The sequence below is a fragment of the Podarcis raffonei genome, chromosome 16 (genome assembly GCF_027172205.1).
Source record: "Podarcis raffonei isolate rPodRaf1 chromosome 16, rPodRaf1.pri, whole genome shotgun sequence".
NCBI lineage: Eukaryota > Metazoa > Chordata > Lepidosauria > Squamata > Lacertidae > Podarcis > Podarcis raffonei.
The window spans coordinates 21,919,515-21,944,341 of NC_070617.1; the positions used below are offsets into that span (position 1 = coordinate 21,919,515).

General features: G+C 44.7%; 2 protein-coding genes across 7 annotated transcripts in view; one reads left to right on the forward strand and one right to left on the reverse strand.

The window, feature by feature from the left end:
- The window catches only part of TAOK3 (TAO kinase 3), a 115,816-nt gene extending 105,023 nt beyond the window's left edge, over positions 1 to 10,793 (reverse strand). The window contains exon 1 of one of the 3 annotated variants that reach the window (XM_053369816.1): positions 10,655 to 10,793. The gene's annotated coding sequence lies outside the window, so the exon portion shown is untranslated. The remainder of the gene's footprint in view (positions 1 to 10,654) is intronic. The other 2 variants (XM_053369819.1, XM_053369820.1) reach the window with 2 other exon arrangements.
- A 3,899-nt stretch (positions 10,794 to 14,692) lies between these two features.
- The window catches only part of SUDS3 (SDS3 homolog, SIN3A corepressor complex component), a 29,196-nt gene continuing 19,061 nt past the window's right edge, over positions 14,693 to 24,827 (forward strand). Inside the window, exons 1-8 of one of the 4 annotated variants that reach the window (XM_053369839.1) lie at positions 14,977 to 15,131; positions 16,135 to 16,159; positions 18,251 to 18,320; positions 19,567 to 19,622; positions 21,421 to 21,492; positions 22,405 to 22,424; positions 23,089 to 23,245; positions 24,626 to 24,721. In XM_053369839.1, coding sequence (XP_053225814.1) covers positions 15,060 to 15,131; positions 16,135 to 16,159; positions 18,251 to 18,320; positions 19,567 to 19,622; positions 21,421 to 21,492; positions 22,405 to 22,424; positions 23,089 to 23,245; positions 24,626 to 24,721 — 568 coding nt within the window. In that variant the 5' untranslated portion in view covers positions 14,977 to 15,059. Of the gene's footprint in view, positions 15,132 to 16,134; positions 16,160 to 18,250; positions 18,321 to 19,566; positions 19,623 to 21,420; positions 21,493 to 22,404; positions 22,425 to 23,088; positions 23,246 to 24,625; positions 24,722 to 24,827 lie in introns of all 4 variants that reach the window. The other 3 variants (XM_053369838.1, XM_053369837.1, XM_053369836.1) reach the window with 3 other exon arrangements.

A 24,827-nucleotide genomic window follows, 5' to 3' on the forward strand; every position in this document is an offset into this window, starting at 1 on the left:
ATAAGGAAAATAGATCAGTGCGGCCTAGTGGTTCCATGATGTTTCCAGTGCACTCTGGCACTCATCACAGTGTCCCATTGTGCCAGAAGCTGTTTAGTCGTGCTAGCCACATGACCTGGAAAGTTGTCTGTGGACAAACGCTGGCTCCCTTGGCCTGAAAAGTGAGATGAGCGCTGCACCCCATAGTCACATTTGACTGGACTTAACTGTCCAGGGGTCCTTTACCTTTTACCTTAGTGGCTACATGTTTAAAATTGAAGAAACCTGGGTTTAAATCTCCAGTCGTGACCTTGGGCCAGCTGCTCTTTCTAGCCTGACTTCTCTCAAGTGTTGCTGTGTAGGTATTGTTGTTGTTATCATCATCCATTAATGTTGTTTGTCGCTTTATCTTGTCCAAAGCAACTTACAACCATCTTGTGTGGGAGGAGAAATATGCAGAGCATATACTCTTTGAAGGGAGGGTATAATGAAAGGGACAACTTCTCCCTTTCCACTTTTGCCATACCATGAATAATGTTACCTACCCCTATCATGGCCACCTTGCTCACTTTCCCTCCTAAATTAAAGGGGGCCCTGAACTTACTAGCTGAACTGCTATAGATTTCCCTAAAGATCCATGGGAATTAAGGCTTAGGAAGGATGTAGAGAAATCTATTGAAGAGCCATATCCAGACCATAGGCTGGTACTTGAACCAAAGCCCTTCCCAGTTAAAAGATCTGCAGCAGCTTTTCATGCAGATTGCTGTGATGAGTTCCTTTTAATGCACTGGGTTTTTATTTATTCATAACTTTATTTATTCATAATTAGTTGGGAGTTAACAACCCAGTTTTCTGCTTCACACATCAGGCTGGGGCACTTGCTCACAAATAACTCACCTGCTGCTCTTTTGTAGGTGTGGCGGAAGATACCTTGAAGTACTAAGACCAGCTATTGCATCTAAAAAAAGGTAAAGGTACCCCTGCCCGACAGGGCCAGTTGTGACCGACTCTAGGGTTGCGCGCTCATCTCGCTCAAGAGGCCGGGAGCCGGCGCTGTCTGAAGACACTTCCGGGTCACGTGGCCAGCGTGACGAAGCTGCATCTGGCGAGCCAGCACCACCAGCACAGCACACGGAAACGCCGTTTACCTTCCCGCTATAAAGCGGTCCCTATTTATCTACTTGCACTTAGGGGTGCTTTCGAACTGCTAGGTTGGCAGGAGCTGGGACCGAACGATGGGAGCTCACCCCGCCGCGGGGATTTGAACCGCCGACCTTACGATCAGCAAGTTCTAGGCACTGAGGTTTTACCCACAGCGCCACCCACGTCCCATTGCATCTAAAGATTCACTTAAAAACACACAGCATTGGAATCAGCCCTAAAGCACAATCTGCAATAAACAATGTGTTTTCCAGCAGTAGTTAAAGGTATATTTTTTTTCCTTTAGTGGTGCAAAATGTCCACCCACAAAAACCAATAGCGGAATGTTATGAGACGGGAAGGGATGAAAAGAAAGCATGGCCACTTCTTCCTGGAAAGAAAACTGGGCAGTGTGAACACACTGTAAAGGGCACAATATACAGCTGAAGGTTTTTTAATATTTTCTGGATTCTTTAAACAAGAGAGCGTATCTTAAAACTAACAGGTTAAAAGGGAATTTGTACTAAGGTTGCCTTTTTCCACTTTGAAAGCATTCCATTATGGCTCTGCCAAAAGTGTTTTGTAAGCCCTTCTACATTAAATCTGACATTTCCCTACCACTACAAGTTGAGTAATGAATTCTTCATACACAGAGTGTGAGCTCACCCTGCTAGAGAGACAAGCGCATGAACACTGCACCCCTGTGCAAACCAGGAAGGCAGCTCAATCCCAAGAGTCAGTGGTAGAGCTCCCACCCTATCACAAAACCCTTTACTAAATGTTTTAGTACCACAGTCATCCTTCTGTGAAGAAGCAATTTCAATAATAAAGAAGAATTTCACTTTGGTTACAAGAGAGCAACAAAACATCTTAAAAACAGATCTAATCCTTATGTGTAAGCATGTAAATATGCTCAGGCATGGAGCATAAGAATGATGAACATTACAAGCATTTTGCCACTACTGTGTCTGAACATGAGCCTCTTTGGGGTAATAAGGCAAGAGCAGGTCAACCAATCATTCCTGACCCCTATAAAAGCTTCTGGGTGAGGCTTGTTTCATGGACTGATCTACAAGGGGACTCAGCTGCTGGGTTCTCTGGATAAGCTAGGAACTTTAGCCTTGCCCTTGCCCCACCCCCTACTTGGCACTGACAAGCCTTTGCGAGTGACTTACTACTGACCAGATTCCCTCACCTCCTGTCTAACTATCAATGAAGCCATGAGCTGCAGCAAGCCTCTGCCCAGCCAACCTCTCCAAATTTAGATGTGGGGTGCTTCATGTACATCTATGTCATTTTAGAATGGCAATGATGAACAGCTTTTTGGTAAGGAGGAATAACTCCACTTTGTTTAAGAAGTAACTGAGCCAGGAGCTACTAAGCAGAAGATGACGAGTTTTGGGTCAGCCAGGGGTGGAGTAAGCAGGAGCAAAACATAGCCATGCTCCACCCACCTTCCCAATGACCCACTTCTGCATACACACAGAGGAACTGGATAGCTCAGCTGGTAGAGCACAAGACTCTTAATCTTAAGGTTGTGGGTTCAAGTTCCACATTGGGGAAAAGAATCCTGTATTGCAGGGGGTTGGGCTAGATGACCCTTGTGATCCCTTCCAACTCTACAATTCTATGATTCTATTAAGTCTCAGGGAATATCACCTGACCTGTTTGATTGGTGAATAGAAATGCACAACGTCAATCACTGTGAATGGTAAGGAGTATGAGGGCTCTGGTTTGATCAAGGCCTAGCTAAGGATCCAGCTCAAGTGTTTGTTTTCTTTTTAATCATGAGCTTATAAGGCTGTTTTTTTAAAATCATCCCTACTTAGATTTCAGTCATATACAACCAGCCTCTTGGACAGAGGCCACAAAAAACGCATTTTAAAAGTCTGTGACTGTTGACCCACAATGGCTGGCTTCCAGCAATCATGGCTGATCACCCTGATCATACCATCAAGGAAGCAAAATAATCTGGAGTTGTCAGTATATTGCGCATGAAGATTATTTCCTCTCTCCCTGCACCACAAGTGTGCACAGTCTTCCCTCAAAAGATGGGCAATAAGGAGGTGGTAGAGAGTAGCCTTTCATAATCATATTTTAATCCTAAAACTAAGATGAGACACTTCTATGACAAGAGGTTTCTGCAATAAGATGAGACACTTATGACAAGATTCTGTAATACTGTTGAATATTTATGCAACCCTCTTGAAACTATTGCTCCAACTGTGGAATTGACAGTATACAACCCCCCAAACTCAAAGAAGTAGCCGCATGGTAGGGAATCAGGAGATGAGGTTAGAGGCCTGATTCTAAGCTTCAGAACATTACATCTTCCTCTCTTTTTAAAAACAGCAATTAGGAGTACAAGGGTTAAAAGGAAAAGACACGAGGAGAGACATGCAGTAAGTAGTCTACCGAATTGCTCACAGTAAGAATTACAACTGTTCTTACCCTCCTGTTTTCTTGAAGCATTGGGCATTTTTGCAATTTGCATTTTCTAAAAGTTAATATTTTATTCAAATTTAAATAACACATATTGGACTACTAATGTGCATGTAAGTTTATCCTTTCTGGTAAATTAGTGCAAAAACTGCTTCCAATCAAAACAGTTCCGGCTATGGGCCTGACTCAACCAGCTCTTCACCAACCTCCCTCCATAGGTTCTCAAGCAGCCAACAGCTATTTGCCAGTCACATGACTTCCATTTCCCTTCCTCTTCTACTCTCCCATCACAAGTCACTAACAGTTACACAAGTTCAGATACAGAAGCAACTAAAAGCCATCATGACCATCAGCTCACACAGATGCTTCCTTCTTTAAAAAAAGAAGAAGGAAGAAACCTTTTATATTTCCTGAACTGAAGCACAGTCCTTATCACTTACATAACTGAAAAGGAATAAACTAAAGAATCCACCTGCACGCTACCCAAATACTGTTCTGTAGCCACACACAGGAAGTGGTCTGTACACATAAGAATTTTAAGGATTTTTATGTCATTCATGTAAACCTGTGCATAGCTTCTATCACTCTTCTTTCCCCATTATAGACAACTTCCTTCACACACACAAAAATAGGCCTCTCAAGAAAGAAGGCATTAAAGTTAATTCAGCTCCAGTGTTCTAACACTAACCAATACCCTTCAGATTTCAATGCAATGGTAGCCACAGTTTTCAATACTGAAACGTACAATAGGGTCTTGGTGCACTTAAATGACATATGGACAATTCAGGATCTTTAGGAGTTATTCAGATATGCCTAGATTTGAAGAGTAGTTACTGAATTCTGCCAACACAATAAACATTGTTTAAATTAAAAATCTAGCATTTATATAGTACATTTCAGGATTTATAAGACACGTGCCGCCTTTCAAACTAAGAAGCACTTCAAGCTACCGAAAGAAAATTAAAGTAAACCCAATGATTAAAAAGTACCTAAAAACACTGAACATTAGTCCGCACACACTCAAAACATCAGAACAGCAGCATAAAATTAATCCAGTTATAACCACAAATGTCTGGGAAAAAAGGAAACTGGCTAGCAATGGGATGCCTGCAAGTGGAAGGTGCATCTCAGGGTCAACAAATGAGAATACCTTGCTGTGATATCCTCTGCGATCCTACCTTAGTAACAAAAAGCAAGGCTTCATTCAATGACATAAGTCAGGGTGGTCCAATGAGCAGTCTGAGGGAAGCCCCTTTTTTTGTGGCCCTTAGCACTTAGACTAAGTAAAAATGCATGGGTATTTTGGAAAACAATAACACCTGCAATTTATAACAGCAATATATGGCAAACCAAAAGCTAAGGTGAAGCCCAATAAAAGTTGGATAGAATGACCATTCACAGAACCCTGTACTTCCTTGGTCAGCATAACCATTGCTATACTTTGAGAAGTTCTTGAAGGACAGTAGCACTGGCTCTAACTACTGCTCACTTCCACTTGCACAAAGCCACAAGCAGAGAGCTCTTTGACATCTTCCTCCCCAATTCAAGAGCAAAACTTTGGCACAGTTCATTTCTTAGTGCCCAATTGCTCTACTCACTCCCTTTTCATTGGATTTTGGCACAGGAGTGAGCAGCTGAAGTACAAAAGACACTCTGTCACCGGCTGCATTCACATGTGAAAATAAGCCATAGTTAGTGGATGACTGTGTAAATGGTTCCCACTGTAGTCCTCCTCTAGCGCGACCAACTATGACCCTGGCTCTATAACACGCACCCGACCATAACACACACATAGTTTTTAGAGGAGGAAAACAAGAAAAAAAAATATTCTAAACGAAACAGTGGATGTATGATTTTTGTGGTTCATGCTGTGGCCACAGACATGTGATCTGACGGTGAGTTTGGGGTAGCCCAATGCAAAAATCCTGAGGATCCATGTGGATCCATGCTTTGTAACCACGTTTTAAGTGGGGAGGGAAGGAAAAGCACTCAAGGGACAAGGAACACGCATGGGATGGGTGGAGAAGGATGCTGTTAATAATACAGAAGAGGGGTATAAGAGGAGAAGGCTCCTCTCCTCTCCCGCTTTGCTCCTTTAAAGAAGCAGGCTCTCTGTCTCTCTCTCCTCAGCGGCTCTTCTCCCGCTTTGCTGTTTCAAAGCGGGCCACGGAGGAGGGAAGGAAGGGGAACCATGGATCCTCTGCCCACGACTGCAGCAGATCCCCCCGCCATCCGTAGGCATTCGCTCCATAACACGCACAGACATTTCCCCTTACTTTCTAGGAGGAAAAAAGTGAGTGTTATGGTGCAAAAAATACGGTAATTGCCCTTCCTTCAGAAGGAGTCCAGGGCAATTTTCAGCAAAGGTAAAAACATAAGGCCACAGGGATTGTTACTATTAGGAAAGAGGAGTTTAAAATGTTATTTGCTTGTGTAAACAGTGGCAGAAGTGGCCAAAGTGAATAATGAAAGGGGGATTCTTACAAGCTATGCCAAGGACCAAATAGGAAACCTCAGGAGGTCAGATTGCAACTCCCCCAAGCTGCCATTTTTTTATCCTCACTATACTCTTTCATCAAGGCTTTGTCACAGAAATAGTTTTGACAGTTAAAGCAAAAAAAAAAAGGTTATCTACAGGAATCCCAGTTTTGCTGTCGTCTACATGCAACCACATTCCTTCCACTGCAAATCATGGAAGACTAAACACATGTTGTTATACAACCAATGCCTATGGATCACTATCAAACTATTCCAGGATCAAAAGGGAGGGGGAACCTAAGAAATAAATAGTTATATCCAAGATTAAGTGATCAAAGTACACAGCACCAAGAAAAGGAGGAAGTGCTAGCAACAAAGCAGGATGGCTGAAGAGCCATACACAGAATTATTTGAACAAAAATGTGCACAGCTGAAATAGAGCCTCACTAATACAGACACAGGGAAATGACCACAGAGTTAGTTCTAGAATAATCTGCCTTCTTATGAAATGAAGCCAATATAGAAAAGTAAATACATAGGATTAAAGTCCTGATGCTTGAATTACTTGTCATACTTCTAATGCATCACAGAACAGGTACTTTGTAATAGAATACAGGCTACAAGGGATGGGAGTAGCATGTAAATAAACAAGCCCTACTTTCCTTCTGCAAGAGCATTTCTAGTTCTACGTTTAAAGAGATGAGCATGGTACTTAGCAAAGCTGCAATATAAATGGATTTACCTTCAACCCATCGGAAACTCGCTGCACTACCACTTTTACCTCCAGGCTAAAGTTAAGCTATGGCATGAAAACTGCTCTCACGGCCAAAGCTTTTAAAACAAACTACATACCCATGGTTTACATCTCTCACTGACCACCACTAACCCTGCCTTTGCTTTTCTGCCAATACCTTCCCTCCCCGTAGAGCACCAGTTCCCTGCAACTGAGCACAACTTTGTTCACTCCCTAACTCTCCACACACAGTGTCACTGCTGCCCCTCCTTCATCCTTCTTATCCAAACTTCACAGTGTCATTCCACGCCCACAAGTATAAGTAGTTTAGATCTTTACCTAATGTTATACTCCAAGTTAGCTATGTAATGTGGGCGTTTTGATGTTGACTACATATCCATTTGCTCCTGCAACCTTTCACAGCTGATTCACAGGATCCAAGATGCCATCTAACACAAACATACCTTAAACAGGCTTGTTGCATACTCTTGTACAGCTTTCCACCTCTCTCCAAGCTGTTACTCCCGCTTGGCTGCTCCCTCACACTGCCCCCCCCAAATTATTTCCTCTCATCTGCACCCCACACCGAGTTGCCACACTCACATTGTTGCTGCCACAGCTACATCTACCCTCAAACTATTTTGGGGCTCCCTTCACACCTGATTTTACTCCACCCATCCCGGACTCCTCACATTTCGCTCCCTCTTCTCAAGCTATTCAACACTCTTGGTTTCTTCACCCCTTCTTGCACTGGGGGTTGCCCCCTTAACCAACCCTTCTCTTTTGCACTGAGGATCCCTCATAATTGGCTGGCTCACTGTTGAAGGAAGGCATACATATTGTTACCTCTCCTAAGTTGCCCTCCTCCCTTATTTTGCTTTTCTTCAAGCAAGGTCCAAGCACACACACACACCCTGGTAGCTTCCATAACCTGCACCTTTCCCCCCTCTGCACCATGCCCTCACTTCAAAAGGCCTTCATTTGATTTCTTGGCACTTGTCTCCTTACCTCTGCCTCTCCTCAACTCCTTCTTCCACCTCATGCCCTTCTCATCTGACACTGCTACCAGGGAGAAAGTGGAAGAGAGTCCCCACATCTACCCCTAGGGCAGGGTTTCCCAAACTTGTGTCTCCAACTGTTTTTGGATTACAATTCCTATCATTCCTGACCACTGGACCTGCTATCTAGGGATGATGGGAGTTGGGTCTCTAGCTGTTTGTGGAAGTTTGGGAAACCCTGCTCTAGGGACACAGGAAGCTGCCTTATGGAGTCTGGCCATCAGTCCACCTGGCTCAGTAGTGTCCACACTGCCTGACAGCAGCTCTCCAGGGCTTTGGGCAGAGACCCTTTCCCAGCCCAACCTGGAGATGTTGGGGCTTGAACCTGAAACCTTCTGCATGTGAAGGATGTACTCTATCACTGAGCCACCCCTCATTCCCCTCCAGGTTTCCCTTTCACCTGACATTACTTTCCTACAGCATTAAGGAAGACTTCTATCTGGCACACTCCCCTCCAAATTCTTTAACCCTTTTATCCCACCTGCAGTTCCATCTCACATACGTATCCATCCATTTTTCATCCCTTTCTGTCTCTCTTCTCTTCAACTTCCTTCCTCATCAGTGTACTCCCTTCAATCAGACAGACTCTCCTTTACATTGCGGTGGGAATTCTTCACATCTACCTCCCTATCCTTAAGCTACTCCCCATATTCTTCCAACCTGCATCTCCTCTCAACCACCCAACAGATTCCTCTATTCACCTGACATTTTCTCACCCTACTGTATTGGGGGAAGATTTCCTTTCATTTTTTTAAAAATCATACTTATATTTCAAATTATTTCTCAGCCACCTTTCAGGTAGTCTTCCCAAGGACAGCTGACCTTAGTGACCTTCTCTATGGCAGCTGCAAAATTGTGGCATTCCCTCCCCACAGAGGTGCATCTAGTTTCTTCACTATACAACTATCAATGAAGGCTGATGGCACACTTCTCTGTGCTGGCATTTGACACCTGAGATGTGTGTTTTCAGGTCCCACTCTATTCCTGTGACTATATTCTGTTTTAACTATTTGAATTTTAAATTGTTGTAACCCGCCCTGTAACCTGTTGGTGAAGGGCAGGCAACAAATTTAACAATAATGAGGATGTTGTTGCTCCTTCAAACTCTTTCCCTCTCTTAGTACTCTCTCACCCCCAAACTTGTTTTCCCCACCATTATCTCTCTCCCAGTCACACAATTCCTCCTCTCTTCTCCCTCCCTCTCAAGTGACACTTTCCTTTTCAGCTGATGGTGTTCACATAAGCTCCCTTCTTCCCTCTAACTACTCACACCACCACCTGGTGTCCCATCCTACTTATGACCCGCACCAGTGGGTTTTTTTTTGGGGGGGGGTACAAGGGTATGTAGCACCAGCACCTTTTTTCTAAAAGAAAAACACTGGTTAAAAGTGTGGCACTTAATGTAAAACTTCATGGTGAGTACTGGCACCTCTTTTTCTAGAAGAAAAGCACTGACCCCCAACCCATGTCTCTCTCTGCCTTCCTCCAACTTGCTCCTTTTGCATTAACCCACTTGATCTCATCTCCTAACTCCCAATAGTGTGTGTCTGTCCCTCCTGCCTTTGCAGCCTTCCTCTCTCCAATGTCACCGTCCAGCTGGCCTGCTTTCCCCTCCAATTGCTCATAAATCCAGCAAAGTCCAGGGTTCCCACCCCACATAGACCCTGCCATTTCTCTCTCCCTCTTTTGAGTTTCCCAACTTATTCTCCCACCAGTATGTCCCCTGTGCCTCTCTCCTCCCTGCCTTCCCCATCCTAGCACCCCACCCTGCCCTCACATCATTTGCCCCGCTAACCCCCCCTCCCTAAAGTCCTAGGGTCCCACCCCACACATACCCTTCCTCATTTCTCCTTCTCAACTCCCTCACCAAATGTTCCCCTTATTCTCCCACCCCTCACGCACAACTTCCCCCATTTAAGTCTCCGGCTATCAGCCTCCCCTTCCTTCCTGTCTTCTCACTTGCCATCTTCCCTCTGGCCCTCCGACCCTCCACACACCCCACACTAGGGGGCCAACCTGAATAAAATATTGGCGGCGGTGGGGGGAGGGATGCAGGGATTACCTGCCCTGCATAATTCATCACAGAACATGGCACACGCACACCATTTGAATGGCAATGCCCATCACCTGGGGGGGGGGGCTCAAATATATTAGCAGTGTGTGTGGAAAATGACCTCAGACCTTAAAGTTGGCTCCTATGCAAAAAAATCATCCTGGGGTCCCACCCCATATATCCTTTCCCTCCAGCTGTTCTCCAACCCCCCTTTACTGGAGAAAGGAATAATAATAATAATAATAATAGATGGGGAGGGACCACAGGACTTTTTTGCGCCCGCTTTTCCCACCTGACACTTCTCCCCCCCCCATCTCCGTCGCTTCCCCCTCCCTCCACGTCGTTTCTCCACAGCCGCCTCCTTTCCCCCTCCCGAAGCGCTTCTTTTCTAAACTCCCCTCAGAGTCCGGTTCTCCGCTGCTGCTGTTGCTGCTGCTTTCACTTCCACCCCCTCGGAAGACTTTCCTCCCCGATAATGGGGGGGGGGGAGAAAGAGGTGCGGGATCCCCCCCTTCCCCCATTCCTCGGGGGGGGGGAGCGCTTCTCCTCCACGCCCGACTCTCTTCCTCGCCCCCTCAGGCTTCCTCCCCGCCCGCTGCCACCGACGCCTGAGGGGAAATAAGCAGCTCTCCCCGGTCAAGAGAGCCCGACTCCTCCGGACGGGGAAAAGTTCTTCGGCGCCCTCCGGCCCCGGCAACCCCCGCTGAGCCAATCCCAGCCTGAGCGGGTGGGGAGAGAAAGGGACGGGGCGACCGGCGCGCTTCAACCCACCTCGCTCGGCTCCCGCTGCCGCCGCTGCCGTCACCGCTTCTCTGCCTGAGGTGCGGTTCCTGCTCCCCTCGTCAGGCGCGGCCAACCGCGTTCGATCGCCTCGGTGCTCGGCTACGCAGCCTGGTCGACCTCGGGGTGAGCCTGGCCTCGTCGCCTTCGCAGTCGTCGGGCTCGCGTCGTCGGCCGTCGGCTCGTTCGGCCTATCCTCCTCGTGGAGGCGGGGAAGGGGGCTGAGCAGAGTCGGCGGAGGGCCAATGAGGATCCGGAACGCACTTCCGCATTCCAGTAGAGGGGAATGGAGAGTTTTCCCCCGCGGGCCGGGCAATAGCGGTTGGTTGCGTTTGAGAGGAGGCTCAGGATGGGCTGGGAAGAATTGAACTGGTTTAGGATTTATTATATACTGTATATATCTATATATCCATCCCACGTTTCCTCTAGGGAGCTCAAGGTTATGGTTACCAGATTTTTTTCAATGAATCCGGGGAGACTTTTTTTTTTTGAAGCTGAGTAGCAACAGGGAGTCAGTAGTGGGGGTGGTGAGGCAAAAGACCCTGGGCCCAAGCACACATGCATACAGTATTGTATAGAGGTGCAAAGCCCTTCTTTCGCACCCTGTGAAACATAAATGCTCTGAGTTTTAAAAAAACGGGGCAATGGCGGCTGACTCCCGAGCCTCCCCCATCTCCTGCCCCCTTCCCCCTTTGTTTTGACTGATCGGGGGAGGCTTGGGAGTCGCTGGCTCCAGGCTGCTGAGCCTGCAGCCGCCACGTTTCCCGGAGACAGATTTGCAAATCTGGGGACATTCCGGGGACGGAATTTGTCTGGGAGCTGATTTGCAAATCTGGGGACTGTCCCCAGGAACTGGGGATGTCTAGTAATCCTACTCAAGGTGGCATGCATCGTTATTCCCCGCCTTATTTTATCCTCACAACAGCCCCACGAGGTAAGCTAGGGCGAAAGCTAGTGACGGGCCCAAGGTTACCCAGTGAGTTTCATGGCTGAGCGGGATTTGAAACCTGTCCTCCCAGGTTTTAGGCCAACACTTTAACCACTACACCACACTGGCTCCAATTAAATACACTGTAGGTTGCAAACCTCCTAGGACTTATGCATCACTTTCCACTACTCTTAAAAGTTCCCTGAAAACTTGCTGTGAGGTTTTCTTCTTGCAATAAAATGATAAAGATGTAGGAAATAAAATAAATAAATAAATAGTTCCTGGGCTAGAAGAGCATGTGTTTTTTTGTAACCCGTGTGTTAGCTCTTCAGAATGTGACTTAACTCTAGCTTCCTGTCTGAGCATAGCCACTTTGCTGAATACTACTACTACTTCTTCTTCTACTTCTTCTTCTTCTTCTTTTTCTTCTCCCACCCATCTGGCTGGGTTTCCCCACCTACTCTGAGTGGCTTCCAGCAAAATATAGAATGGGGTCCTGTGTTTGTACTAAAATATCAGTTTTGCAACAGTAGTATCTTGCAAATTCAGCTAAAATGGGTATATTTCTAAATGTGGAAGTACGTATATATTATACACACATACACACAAACATGTAGTCAGAGCAGCTTGTACGTTTTGTTTAAGAAACACTGAAAAAACACATTAAGAAGATATGAACTGGAAAGCCCCCTGGATTTCTTAAAACATAAGCTGTGTTATACTGAGTCAGATCATTGATCCATCTCACTCCATATTGTCTTCTACACTGACTGGCAGAAGACAATATGGAACAAGATGGACCAATGAGTATAGGAGTGTCCTCCTGTGCTTGGGTCCTGCTTGCAGGTTTATTACAGGAATATGGCTGGCTACTGTGAGAACAGGGTGCTACACTAGATGGTAAAGGTAAAAAATATGTAGTATAAACACTGACAACTGGGAAACACTGGCCTGCAAGCGTTCCAGTTGGAGAACAGCCTTTACCAAAGGTGTCATGGGCTTTGAAGACACTCAAACTCAGGACACAAGGGAGAAACGTGCTAAGAGGAAGGCACGCTTGGCTAATCCACACCGTGATCAACTCCCGCCCGGAAACCAATGTTCCCACTGTGGAAGGATGCGTGGATCCAGAATTGGCCTCCACAGTCACTTATAGACTCATTGTTAAAACCGTGTTTATGACAATTTTACTCGGCTACGAAGAAGAAGAACACTAGATGGGCGATTGGCCTGATCCAACATGTTTTCATGTCCTCGGTGCAATCTCTAGCATCTTCAGGTAGGGCTGGGGAATGTCCCCTGTCTGCAACCCAGCAACCTGTTCTCACAGCGGCCAACAAGATGCCTGTAGGAAACCTGCAAGCAGGGTCCAAACACAAAAGCATGCTCCTCTCCTGTGATTTATAGAATTGGCATTCAAAATAATTCCTGCCACCAGCTCTGGAACTAGAGCATAGCTGTCATGGCTAGTAGGCTTTGAGAGCCTTATGCTTAAAATTCAAATCCTGTTTTAAAGCTGTCCAAGTTAATGTCATCACATCACTGCCTCCTGTGGGAGCAAGTTCTATCATTTAACTGAAGTACTTTATTGGTCTTGAATCTTCCAGCATTCAGCTTCATAAGATGTCCATGGATTCTAGTGCTATGAAAGCCACTTTCTCCATGGCATGCATAATTTTATAAACTTGTATCATGTCCCAGCAGACCTTCTGCATGCAAAGCATATGCTCTGCATCAGAGGTTCTTAAGAAAAGAAAGAGAAAGAAATACGTAACTTCTGCCTCTAGGATAGGCACACCTGGTCTAAAAAGATGATGACAAATAAGAAGTCGCCCTTCCAGTTACACCCTCCAAAAGCAGGCTTGTATCCTGGAATATATGTCAACGTCCAATAGCAGGTGTTTCTTCAAAGTCTCAGATAGTGCTCTGTGGCAGAGACAACACAAAGGATGAAATTTTAAATGCCCTCCTCCCCCACCTCTCCCTGTTGTGTTTGCCACCAAACCGCCTCCTGTCAAGGACCTCTTGTACAAGGGCATTGGACGATGAGCTAGAACTTGCTGAACCTGTGATGGAAGCAAGATTTCCTTTGCTATCAGTTGCTGCCTGCAGCTCCTCTTATATATATGTACATACAAATATAATACAGTAGTAATAATAATAATATTTATACCCCACCCATCTCACTGGGTTGTAAGCAAGCTTCTGCATCCAACAGAACACTTCATCAGATTGGGTACTGAGAAAAACTAGATGGTGGGAGGTGAGGAAAAAGCTGGCTTGAAGTCATAATGTTTGCATTGGTCAAAAAATATAATTTTTGTTGCATCGTTTCGAAAGGGGAATAGCTATGGGGTTGTCAGGAAGAGTGCCTGCACTTCAGAGTCTACTACTGACCCAGTAGTTATATGTGGCAATTATTATCCTGCCCTTAGCTGAAGAGGCTGCCAGAGCAATTCACAAAAATAAGTACTAAAAGAAAAAGGACCACAGTTTAAAAAGACGTAGCACACAAGAAATAAAGGGATGGGACGGAAGAGGAAAAAGCAAGTTCAACCACCTGCCCTTAAAATACGCACATATATTAGGCTTGCCCTAAGTCAGAAAAATTTCTGACATGTTTTGGTTTTGGGGTGTAAAAATTGCAACCAAAAGAATTGGCAGAAAACCTGGACATATAGCAACGCTATTGAAAAAGCACCCAAAAGCTTAAAATCACTATTTTGGGGGGAGTTATCCCCCCCAAAAAGCTCAACCATTTGGGTTTGTTCCAAGAAAAAAAGCTCAACAACTTTGCACGTGTCAGGAATTTTACTTTTTGAAATATGGCAACCCTGACATACATGGATCCACACACACATCCTTTTAAAAGCAGTCCCTTTAAGAAAGTCTCTGCGGAGAGTGGGTGGGGCGCGCAGGCGGAAGAAGACCGCAGTTGACAGCAATTCCACACATCTATGCAATAAGCTGTTCACAAAAGTGGGGTGGGGCCGAGAAGCGAACTTGGAAACGCTTGGCAGCGAGTTGAGTCTAGAGCTACATCGGTCTATGGCTGAAGGCGCCATTCCTGGCGCCTACGGGTAGAAAGGGGGTCCAAACCGCGGAGCGAAACAAACGTCAAGCCAGCCTCCCGCCAATCCGCCTATTCGCCCAGCTCAACCAGGGCCCGGAAGTGGTTCTAGCGCGCCTGCGCGCGGGAGGCGGGGCCGCTCGCGGCTTGTCTGAGGGGGGAGTTAAGAAGAAGAAAAAAGGAGGAGGAGGCGACCGGATCGTCCGCGGTGGCTTCAGCGGCGGTGGGTCGGAGTTTTCCCGCTTCGGCCATGAGCGTCGCCGCGCTGGTTTCTCCCGCGCTCCCGCCGGGGCCTCCGGCTTCCGCCGCCGCCGTGCTGCCCGCCGGGACGGGCCCCGCCGCCGCCGCTGCCATTGCCGCCGCTGCAGCTGCCGCCGCCGCCGCCGAGAGCTTCGAGGATGAGGAGCTGGACAGCCCCGCCGACGAGGAGGACGGGGAGCGCAGCGGCCGCGCGCGCGACTCGGACGAGGGTGAGTCGCCTGCCCGCCCGCCTTCGCGGAGGCCTCGAGGCGCCTCCGAGTAGGTTTTCCCGGGAGTAACCCGCCGCCCGTTTCTCCTGGGGGCTGATTCCCTAGGGGGGAGGGGCGCGCAAGAGTTGAGTCTTGCTCGTGAGTAGGCCCTTTGGAATTCATGCGCGTGGTTCACGGGGGCCCGTGGAGCTCGGCGCCTCTGCTCATGAGGCAGACGCTGCACTGGTTGCGAGGGGACCACCTCACGGCAGCCCCGATCCGTTCTTCTCGAGAGGGAAACCAACAGTCGGGGACTTCCGAGTCACGAAGCACGTGGGTATTGTAGCCACCCGTCCAGTCTTACCTACGAGTAGACCCCATCGAAGTTTACGAGCCCAGAGCCTGACTGACTGACACCTGGTCATTGTATGGACAACTGTTCAAATATTATTGCCTGAGTTAGATCCCCCGCCTTCCCTCCCTGTCGCTTTTCCCTGGTGTGCCTTTAAAAAAAGGAAAGATCGTAAGCCTTCAGGCAGGGACTGCTTTGTTTTAGTTCATTGTTTCCCAAACTCAAAATAATTCCATGCCCTTTTTGAGGATTTAGTCTTACCGGAGTGCCCCTTCTCGGGTGAAGACAATTTGGAGATACTGTAGTTTTAATAATGTTTTATCTAGGCTAGAGCAAATGCAATATATGGTATTAATTTATTAATATATAGCAAAAACTATGCATGCACACTACACAGAGAAAATTTTCAAAAAGCTTTAAATAATGGTAGTAATAATTGTATGTTTCAAACACCCCCCTTTTTTAGCCAGCGATCCATATGGAAGGGTTTAGCTAAAACAAAAGAGAAATTGTGTTAATTAAAACACTTCAAGATTCATATGCTGTGGATGTGACCTCAGTTGCAGGTGGCTAACTTGTGAGTAAATGTACACATTTGCAGAGCAATCCTTTTAATATATAGTCGTTTGCAACAGAACATTCAATTTACAACAAGTGTCATTCTTTACATAGGTGGAAGTAATGAAGAAAGAAAAAAGTAAGTTTTAGGGTGCATCTAGTGTGTCTGGGACTTCAAAGGAGGGTGTGGGGAAAGGGAGAACCTCATACAAAAAACGGAGAAAATCATTGGGCCTTTCAGTAGAGTCACTTTGTCACTTTTGTTAACAAATTGAATACTTTAGAAGGATTCCAAATCCCCGTGTCTTTCTCCTCTCCTGGGTCAATTTTTCATCCAAGGCTAGTTGCCAAACTATCGTACCAAGTTTTAAAGGAGGGATGTTCTGCTCTTCGCACAGCAGTCTTATTATGGTGCTCAGTAGGGTTTAATGCTGGTCACAGGAAGTATTCATATTAGCTTTTGAGTAAACACACATAGGATTTCCTGTTACTTATCTAGAAATGTATGTGAGAAAGCATGTTGCAAGTCCAGAACCCAGTTAAGCGTGGTACTTCTCCCACTGCTTTTCATTTCACCTATTTATTTCACAAAATAGATACACTGCTCGCTTGATTGTAAAAACAACCACCTCAGAGCAGTTTACAGAAAAAGGTAAAATCAAGAAAAATGTACAACCATGCTTTAAAGCATGCAAAAGTTAAACACTAAAACAGATTAACATTGTTTATTGATCTGTTTTTATGGATTGCCTGGTCTGTGTTGAGCAACAGGCATTTTATATAAACTTACGGCCCAACTTAAAATGTTAACTTCTGGAATTTTACTGTGAGAGCATGGATAGTTTAAAAAAGAAGGCTCTGAAGAATGGCAGAGTCAGATGTCAGAAAAGAAAACATCTCGTGACCAATTAGTAGCGTATGTTTACTTGGCAATAAAAGTATTTGTTTCCATAGGATTTTCTTTCAAAGAAGTTAGTTTAGGGTTGCAGCTTTTTTTCTTCTTCTTCTCCTAACTTGAAGAGGGTAATGTTTGCTCTGCTTCAGTGAATTTCTTCATATGCATAATTACTTTATGGAACTTTCTGGCAGAACTCAGGCTTTGTATGCAAAAGTTGTCAAGTTCACTTCTCAACATCTTCATGTAGGGCTGACCCCTGCTTGAGTTTGTGGAGATTTTCTGCCAATCTGTGTTGTTGTCGTTTAGTCGTATCCAACTCTTCGTGACCCCATGGACCAGAGCACGCCAGGCCCTCCTGTCTTTCACTGCCTCCCGCAGTTTGGTCAAACTCATGTTTGTATCTTCGAGAACACTGTCCAACCATCTCGTCCTCTGTCGTCCCCTTCTCCTTGTGCCCTCAATCTTTCCCAGCATCTGGGTCTTTTCCAGGGAGTCTTCTCTTCTCATGAGGTGGCCAAAGTACTGGAGCCTCAGCTTCACGATCTGTCCTCCCAGTAAGCACTCAGGGCTGATTTCCTTAAGAATGGAGAGGTTTGATCTTCTTGCAGTCCATGGGACTCTCAAGAGTCTCCTCCAGCACCATCATTCAAAAGCATCAATTCTTTGGCGATCAGCCTTCTTTATGGTTCAGCTCTCAAAAAGAAATCTGTGTAGCGCAGGTTATAGTGAATTAAGACAAACCAATGGTCAGACCCTGGATAAGGCAGCCTCCTACATTCTATTGTCATGTTTAATTTGATACATTTGCACCCTGCCTTGCTGTGATGCTTGAGGAGGCTTTTATTAAGAGGAATGTGCCTGTTCCCTTAAAGGTCTTGGATGTGCCAGTAGTAATTTTTCCAGTAATTACCAGAAGCCATGGAGGCACTGAACAGAGGCCTGTGGGGAGGCAGGAGAAGGGGAGGGGGGCATTGTGTTAAAGCCAGTGGGATACTGGAGAACTGTGTTGGGATCAAAGAGTTTGCGTGGAATGAATATTGGAAGGAAATTGACAGACACAGCTGGTAAGAATCTTGTTATGCTGTCTGGTGGGAACTGTGGTACATAATCACGTTCCTGCCTTTATAACATAGAGGTCTGGATAACAACAATAAGAAATGGCACAGTTGTTTTGAATGAGCTTGCTCTCTTGCGTGTTTAGTTTTTTTAAGTGTACAGTTCTTTTTTGTACCTCAGTGGTGTTTGTTTCTGCTGCTGAGTGGGGAATTCTTGAACAAAAAAACGTACTGATTGGCACTGCTCTGACACTCGCTGATGTTCCTGTTTCCTTAGATACCGAAGATGCAAGTGAAACTGATCTGGCCAAGCACAATGAGGAGGATTATGTAGAAATGAAGGAGCAGTAAGTATTCTCCAGGTTACAGATATATTTCGATGCCTCTTTCGTATGAGTAATATCCCAGCTCAAAGGGAGTGAATTTCGAACGTATGTTGGTGGGGCAAAAGTGCAAAAGTATTAAGACAAAAAGATTGAAATTCACATCACATTTCCCTAAATCAAAGAGCTGTTTGCAGCAGTTGTTGTTATTTCTCCTTATAGCCCACCCTTCACCAAATGGTGCCAGGGTGTGTTAGAAAAAGATCACAATTAAAATAACAACATAAAACCTAATGCCAGAATAACAGAAAGCAGCAGCACAGAAGAGGCCTGAGTTAAAAGAATTTGTACCTTGAGCGTAGAGAAATTCTTCCCTTGATAGTCCTGTACTTCTCACTTCCATCGAATGCAGGCTTCCCCCTAACCTGGTCCCTCCCTGCTGGCTGTTTTGGACCACAGCTTCCATCATCTCTGACCCTTGTCCATGCCTCATGGAAGTAGTGGTCCGAAACAGCTGAAGGGCACCAGGGTAGGGAAGACTGGTTTAGTGTTTCGAGAGCAGGCCTCAAACTCAAGGGCCTCCTGCCCCACCACCTCCAGTGCAGTTGCCAGGAGATGAGAAGCTTCTGTTTTTGAGCAACCACAGTTTACCATGTGGTCCAAACCTGAATAAATTGTTAATCTCAACAACTCTTACTGAAAGCAAACTGACTTCACACTGGTTCTGCATTGCATATGAACTAAGTTTAATGTTTCTGCTGAACTTTAAGCATATCAGTGGGACTTTGTTTGGACAGTGTATATTCCTTCTAGATATGTAATGGCTTTATGCTCCTGACTATTTTTTTAAGTGCTGGGTTAGTTGATGCTTCTTAATTTCTTCCTTTCGTAACATTACCTTTTCTGCAGTTAGGCGTCCTGTGACATTTTGCCTGGACAATACCTTCTGGAATACAGATTAGATGCTGTTGTGGCCCAGGCAACTAAATTTTCTTATCTGGCCCTCTGTGATCAAATGCCTTTGAGGTAGAAAGTTCTGCAGTTTGGGCTAGGAAAGGTAGCAGAGGAGGATCATACTTTCATGTATCAAAATCTTGGTGTTCTTTTTTTTGAAAAAAAATAGCAAACTTTTATTGCTCCTTCACTTCAGCTGTACTTGAACAACATAATAGAAATTTAACAATGGAAAGAATCAATTGAATAGGAAAGTAAAACCAGCAGTTGGTGTTCACTGGGGTTTCCTTCATTAGAATATGTATTCTCTTTGCAGGATGTATCAGGATAAATTGGCATCTCTTAAGAGGCAGCTGCAGCAACTGCAAGAAGGTATGGTTTAAAAAACATGACATGACATTTATTCACGAGAACAGCAGGCTTTACATTTAATACCCAGATCAAATAAAAACATAACGTCAGAAGAGCCCAGTGGATCAGGCCAATAGCCCATTTAGTCCAGCATCCTGCTTTCACAGTGGCCAACCCTATGCCTGTGGGGAAAACAGCAACAGGAGCACTCTCCCCTTCTACAGTTTCCGGCAACTGGTATTCAGAGGCACTACTGTCTCCGACCATGGAGGATAAAATGTTTTGGAGTTCTCTTAAATCAGACTTTCTGGTGCATTAGGAATATAGAAAGATGCCTTATGCCAGATCTCTATATATTCCCATCCAGCCCAGATTTGTCTGCTACCTGCTGCCTGATCATTTCATTGGAGATGGCAAGGATTGAACCCGAAACCTTCTACATGCAAAGCATGTGCTCTATCATTGGTTAGGGTCTCTGCCATTTTCATGCAATGCAACTGGGGAATCTTACCTGATTTGGCATAGTGCTGAATTTTTCCTGACCAGCGTTGTGATGGTTCTCATTTTGAGATTTCAGTACTTGCATGCAGGCATCACAACTTCTCTTGTTTTTCAAGTAAAAAATAAATCCACTCTTAATATATTGCTGGTTGGATTATCTAAAAAACAGAACCTGGAATGTATTGAGTTTTGCCTTAATAGTGTATTATTATTATTATTATTATTATTATTATTATTATTATTATTATTTCTTTATTGAATTTTGCTTTAGTAGTGTGTTATTAATCTTTAAGATTAAGATTAATCTTATTAATCTTATTTATTAAATTTGTATACTGTCTTTCATGTGAAGATTCCAGGGCAGTTCACAACAACAATATTTAAAATGAAAATAAAAAATACATAATAAAACATAAAGACCACCAAGCCAATAACCCCTTCTCTCACAAACATATTTAAAAAGCCTTCAAATGTTAATCAGCCGAACACCTGGGTGAAGAGAAACATTTTCACCTGGCACCTAAAGATATGTAATGAAGGTGTCAGGCAAGCGTCCCTGGGGAGAACTTTCCACAAACGGGCATTCCACATACCCTTACCTTTTAAATATATCACTTTACCTTAATTTGGGACAGTCAGTTGACTTTTATTTCTACTAAGCACAAAGCAGAATGGGTAAGTGGCTTTTCCTAAACTGGATGTGTCCACTTCTCATGTGTACTTCTTAGCATCAGTAGTGTATAATTTTACTGAAATGGACACTGGGGATGGGGAGATGCACCAGTGATGTCAATTTTGTGCCTGCTCCTCTCCCTTAAGGACTAGAAAGTAGCCCAGACACTCTTATTTCGTCCGAACAATATGATGTTGCTTCTTCTGCGGCAGTGGCTTATTTCTTGTGGAAAGAATTTTTTTTTTAAGCTTGATCTGTAATTTTTAAGCATCAGGTTGAAGTAGGGCTGCTCAGAGTAGGTGGTGGTAAAACTGGTGAAGGGAATGGTCTTTTTTTAAAAAAATGAAACTTGGAGGTATACAAACAAAAATCTTCTACTTTGAGATATAAGCTGCGTGATTCAAGCTGTGTACAGACACTTCTGTGAAATAACAGCAATGACCTCTGTCACAAACCCTGGGCCCTAGGTCAGATCAGGCACTGATAGCTTGATAGTGAGAAAAACAGTGTGGAGTCCTTTTCAACAGTATTATGGCGCTGTCCCATTTTGTTGGGAGGGGTTGGCCTTTGACGTTCCGTCCAGCTCTCTCATTCTATATTTTAATCTATTGATTTCAGTGTGTTAATTTTGTATGGTTTTAATAGGTACTTTGCAAGAATATCAGAAAAGGATGAAAAAGCTGGATCAGCAATACAAGGAAAGGATACGCAATGCGGGTGAGCGAACTGCATTTCTGGTGACTTGCTTAAGGATTTCTGATCTAGGCCTAGACAAGTACATGATAATCATGCTTGAAACCCTGCTCAGGGCTTTTGGGTGATCTTACTTGTGTGTGTCGCAATCTCATTCTAAAAACTTTCCACAGGGTTAGCCGTGTTTGTCTATTGCAGCAAAAACAACCGCCTGAAGCACCTTGGAGATTAATACATTTATTGTGGCGTAGGCTTTCAGTGGACTACAGTGCACTTATCCAGACCGTTCATTTCCCTGTGCAAATGCTGTTCAACCAGTTCTGGAAGGTGTCGAGACCCCCTGAATGAGGTGTTCACACTTAAATGGATCTGATGAAGTGGGCTATAGTCTACAGAACTTTGTGCCATAATTCATTTGTTGATCTTTACAGTGCCCCTTCTTGAGTTGGTTCTGATCCTAGACAAACATTTTTATAAATAATTTCTATTGATTTATTTTCCAATCGGACTGGCTTTTATAGACTTATTCAGGGTCAGGCTTATGTTCCAGCTAAGAAGAAGGTACAGCAATCAATGTTGCTTTTCTGTAGTTGTATTAGGTGTTTCAGCACAATCCCTTGTGTCTACCTGGAAGTAAATCTCCTTCAGTTCAATGAGACAGCTATAGGGTTGCAAACTTAACTGTTGGCTATCTAAGATAGGAATTGTTTGGTATACGTTGCACCAAATGTCTAGTTACTTTGTCAGTGCAGCTACTGATGAAGATTAATCTGGTGCAAGCAGAAATACTTGCAAGGGCTGGTTTTGCAGCCTGTCTTAACGGCCTGTAGCTTGCCGTCATCAAAATTTTCACTCTAGGCTAACCACTCTGAGATCTTGCTAGAGTTAAATGTGCTTAGTTCAGCAAAAAAATGTAACTTATTTTCTCTCTTTCAGAGCTTTTTCTCCAGCTGGAAGTAAGTATGTGTGTGTATATATGTGTGTGTTTCCTTTTCTGTTGGTTGGGTTTCATTAATGTATTCTGTTCCCTTTTTCAGTCTTTTTGAGTAGAACTTCCTTTCCTTTGCTGTAGAATGTTCAAACTATTCTGCAAATTGTGATCGACCTCTTTCTTGCCCTGAGGAGAAGCTCAGTACTGAGGGTGCATGAATCCCAAGTCATTTGAGAATAGTTATTTCCATCCTTTATTAGGTTGTGCCATTGGTTTTGCAGTACACATGTAAATTGTGTTTTAAAATAGGCAGACACCATATACTTGTGAAAGGGAGAAAATTCCACTCAAGTGAGGCTGCCTGATACTTAAGAGGGCCACAGGTTCCTGTAAGAGGCAGGGGGCCATGTATCCAACTTTACAGATGCTGGGATAGATGGACCTTTGGCCTTATCAATCAGGGCTCTTTTTAAGTCCTCATACTTGCTTTCCATATGGTGACAAGTCACACGAGCAGTTTCATCGCACAGTTTGGGAAAGCCTGCGCCATTTGTCAGGTGTAACTTCCGACTCCGCAGCTTCTCAGTCTGGTGACCCCGAGCACAGTGGTTCCCCTATCAGCACCTATGCGTACCTGATGTGGTTCTGCTCTGTATATGACTCCCTGATTTCTTTTGGGCTTGCCTCAGACGGAGCAGGTGGAACGAAACTACATCAAGGAGAAGAAAGCGGCTGTGAAGGAATTTGAAGATAAAAAAATTGAGCTCAAGGAAAACCTGATTGCCGAGTTGGAAGAGAAGAAGAAAATGATAGAGAGCGAGAAGCTAACTATGGAGCTAACAGGAGGTAAATACAAAATAATATAATAAAGCCAGCATCTCTCTTTGGGGAAGAGGACATATACAGTGGACCCTCTGGATATGAACTTAATTCATTCCGAGGGTCCATACATACCTTGAAAAGTCTGCATCTAGAGGCACCGCTTCTGCACATGTGCGCATGGCAAAACCTGGAAGTATACACTTCTGGGTTGGCCACGTTCGCAACCTGAAAGTTACGTTACCCAAGGGTCCATTGTAACTGTACAATCATATTGTCGTAATCTGCCTAGGGAGCTTACGGTGAAGGGCAGGTAAGAAATCTTATAAATGAATGAGTCAATCAATATCTCAGCAATGGAGCAAATGCTTTGTAACCAGAAGTGTTCAGGTTCAGTCCCTGGTATCTTTAGTTAAAAAAGGATCAGATAGCTGTTGGCATTGTAAACCTACTTCTGCCTGGGACCTAGAGGAAAATGCATTATTGGATGAATTAGGTGAGAGAAGGGGAAATGCCTCTCTAAACACATGCAAGCACTGTCTGCAAAAAAAGTACCTTTAGGACAGTCACGGTGGCTCAGTGGTAGAGCATGTTATTTGCATGCAGAAGTCCCCAGGTTCAATTCCCGGCATCTCCAGGTAGGGCTGGGAAATGATTCCTTGTCTCAAGCTCTGGACGACGGTGGCTGGTCATAGTAGACAGTACTGAGCTAGATGTGCCAATGGTCTGACTAAGGTAGCTTCCTGTGTTCTTACAAAAGCTACTGTCAGTGAAGAGAAGGCGTTTTAATGATCTAGAAGAACCTGATTAGAAAGTAGTGACCTGTGTCCCTAAGCCTGCTTACTCAAAAGCAAATGCTGCTCATTTCAATGGAATTTTACTAACTGCATAGGATTGCAGCTTTCACCGCTGAATCCCGATTATGTGTTTGCACCATGCATACAGTTTGTAGATACAGTGGTACCTCGGGTTACAGACGCTTCAGGTTACATACGCTTCAGGTTACAGACTCCGCTAACCCAGAAATAGTACCTCGGGTTAAGAACTTTGCTTCAGGATGAGAACAGAAATCGTGCTCTGGTGGCAGCGGGAGGCCCCTTTAGCTAAAGTGGTGCTTCAGGTTAAGAACAGTTTCAGGTTAAGAACGGACCTCCAAAACGAATTAAGTACTTAACCCGAGGTACCACTGTATTTATCAATACTATTTAATGAGTAAAATTAAGGATACACTTGTATATTTCTCAAATTAGGGGCTGAGTCACAGGCTGACTCTTTGCATGAAAGAAAAAGACCCCCCACCCAAAAAAGAAAAGTTTAATGTGGAAAAGCACAGTTCTTTTTTCTCTTTCTATGTTTTTTATTAATCAATCTGTGGACCTTACGAAAAAACTGTCCTTCCTTCTTCAGACTCCATGGAAGTGAAGCCCATCATGACAAGGAAATTGCGGAGGCGGCCAAACGACCCCGTTCCCATCCCTGACAAAAGGCGGAAGCCGGCCCCTGATATCCTTTGACCAGCTACCTGATCCGCCACAGCCCATGATCCAGCTTTTGTCATAGGTGCATGAGCTTTCCTTGAAAAGAGAGCTTATCGGTTGGCAAATCTTCC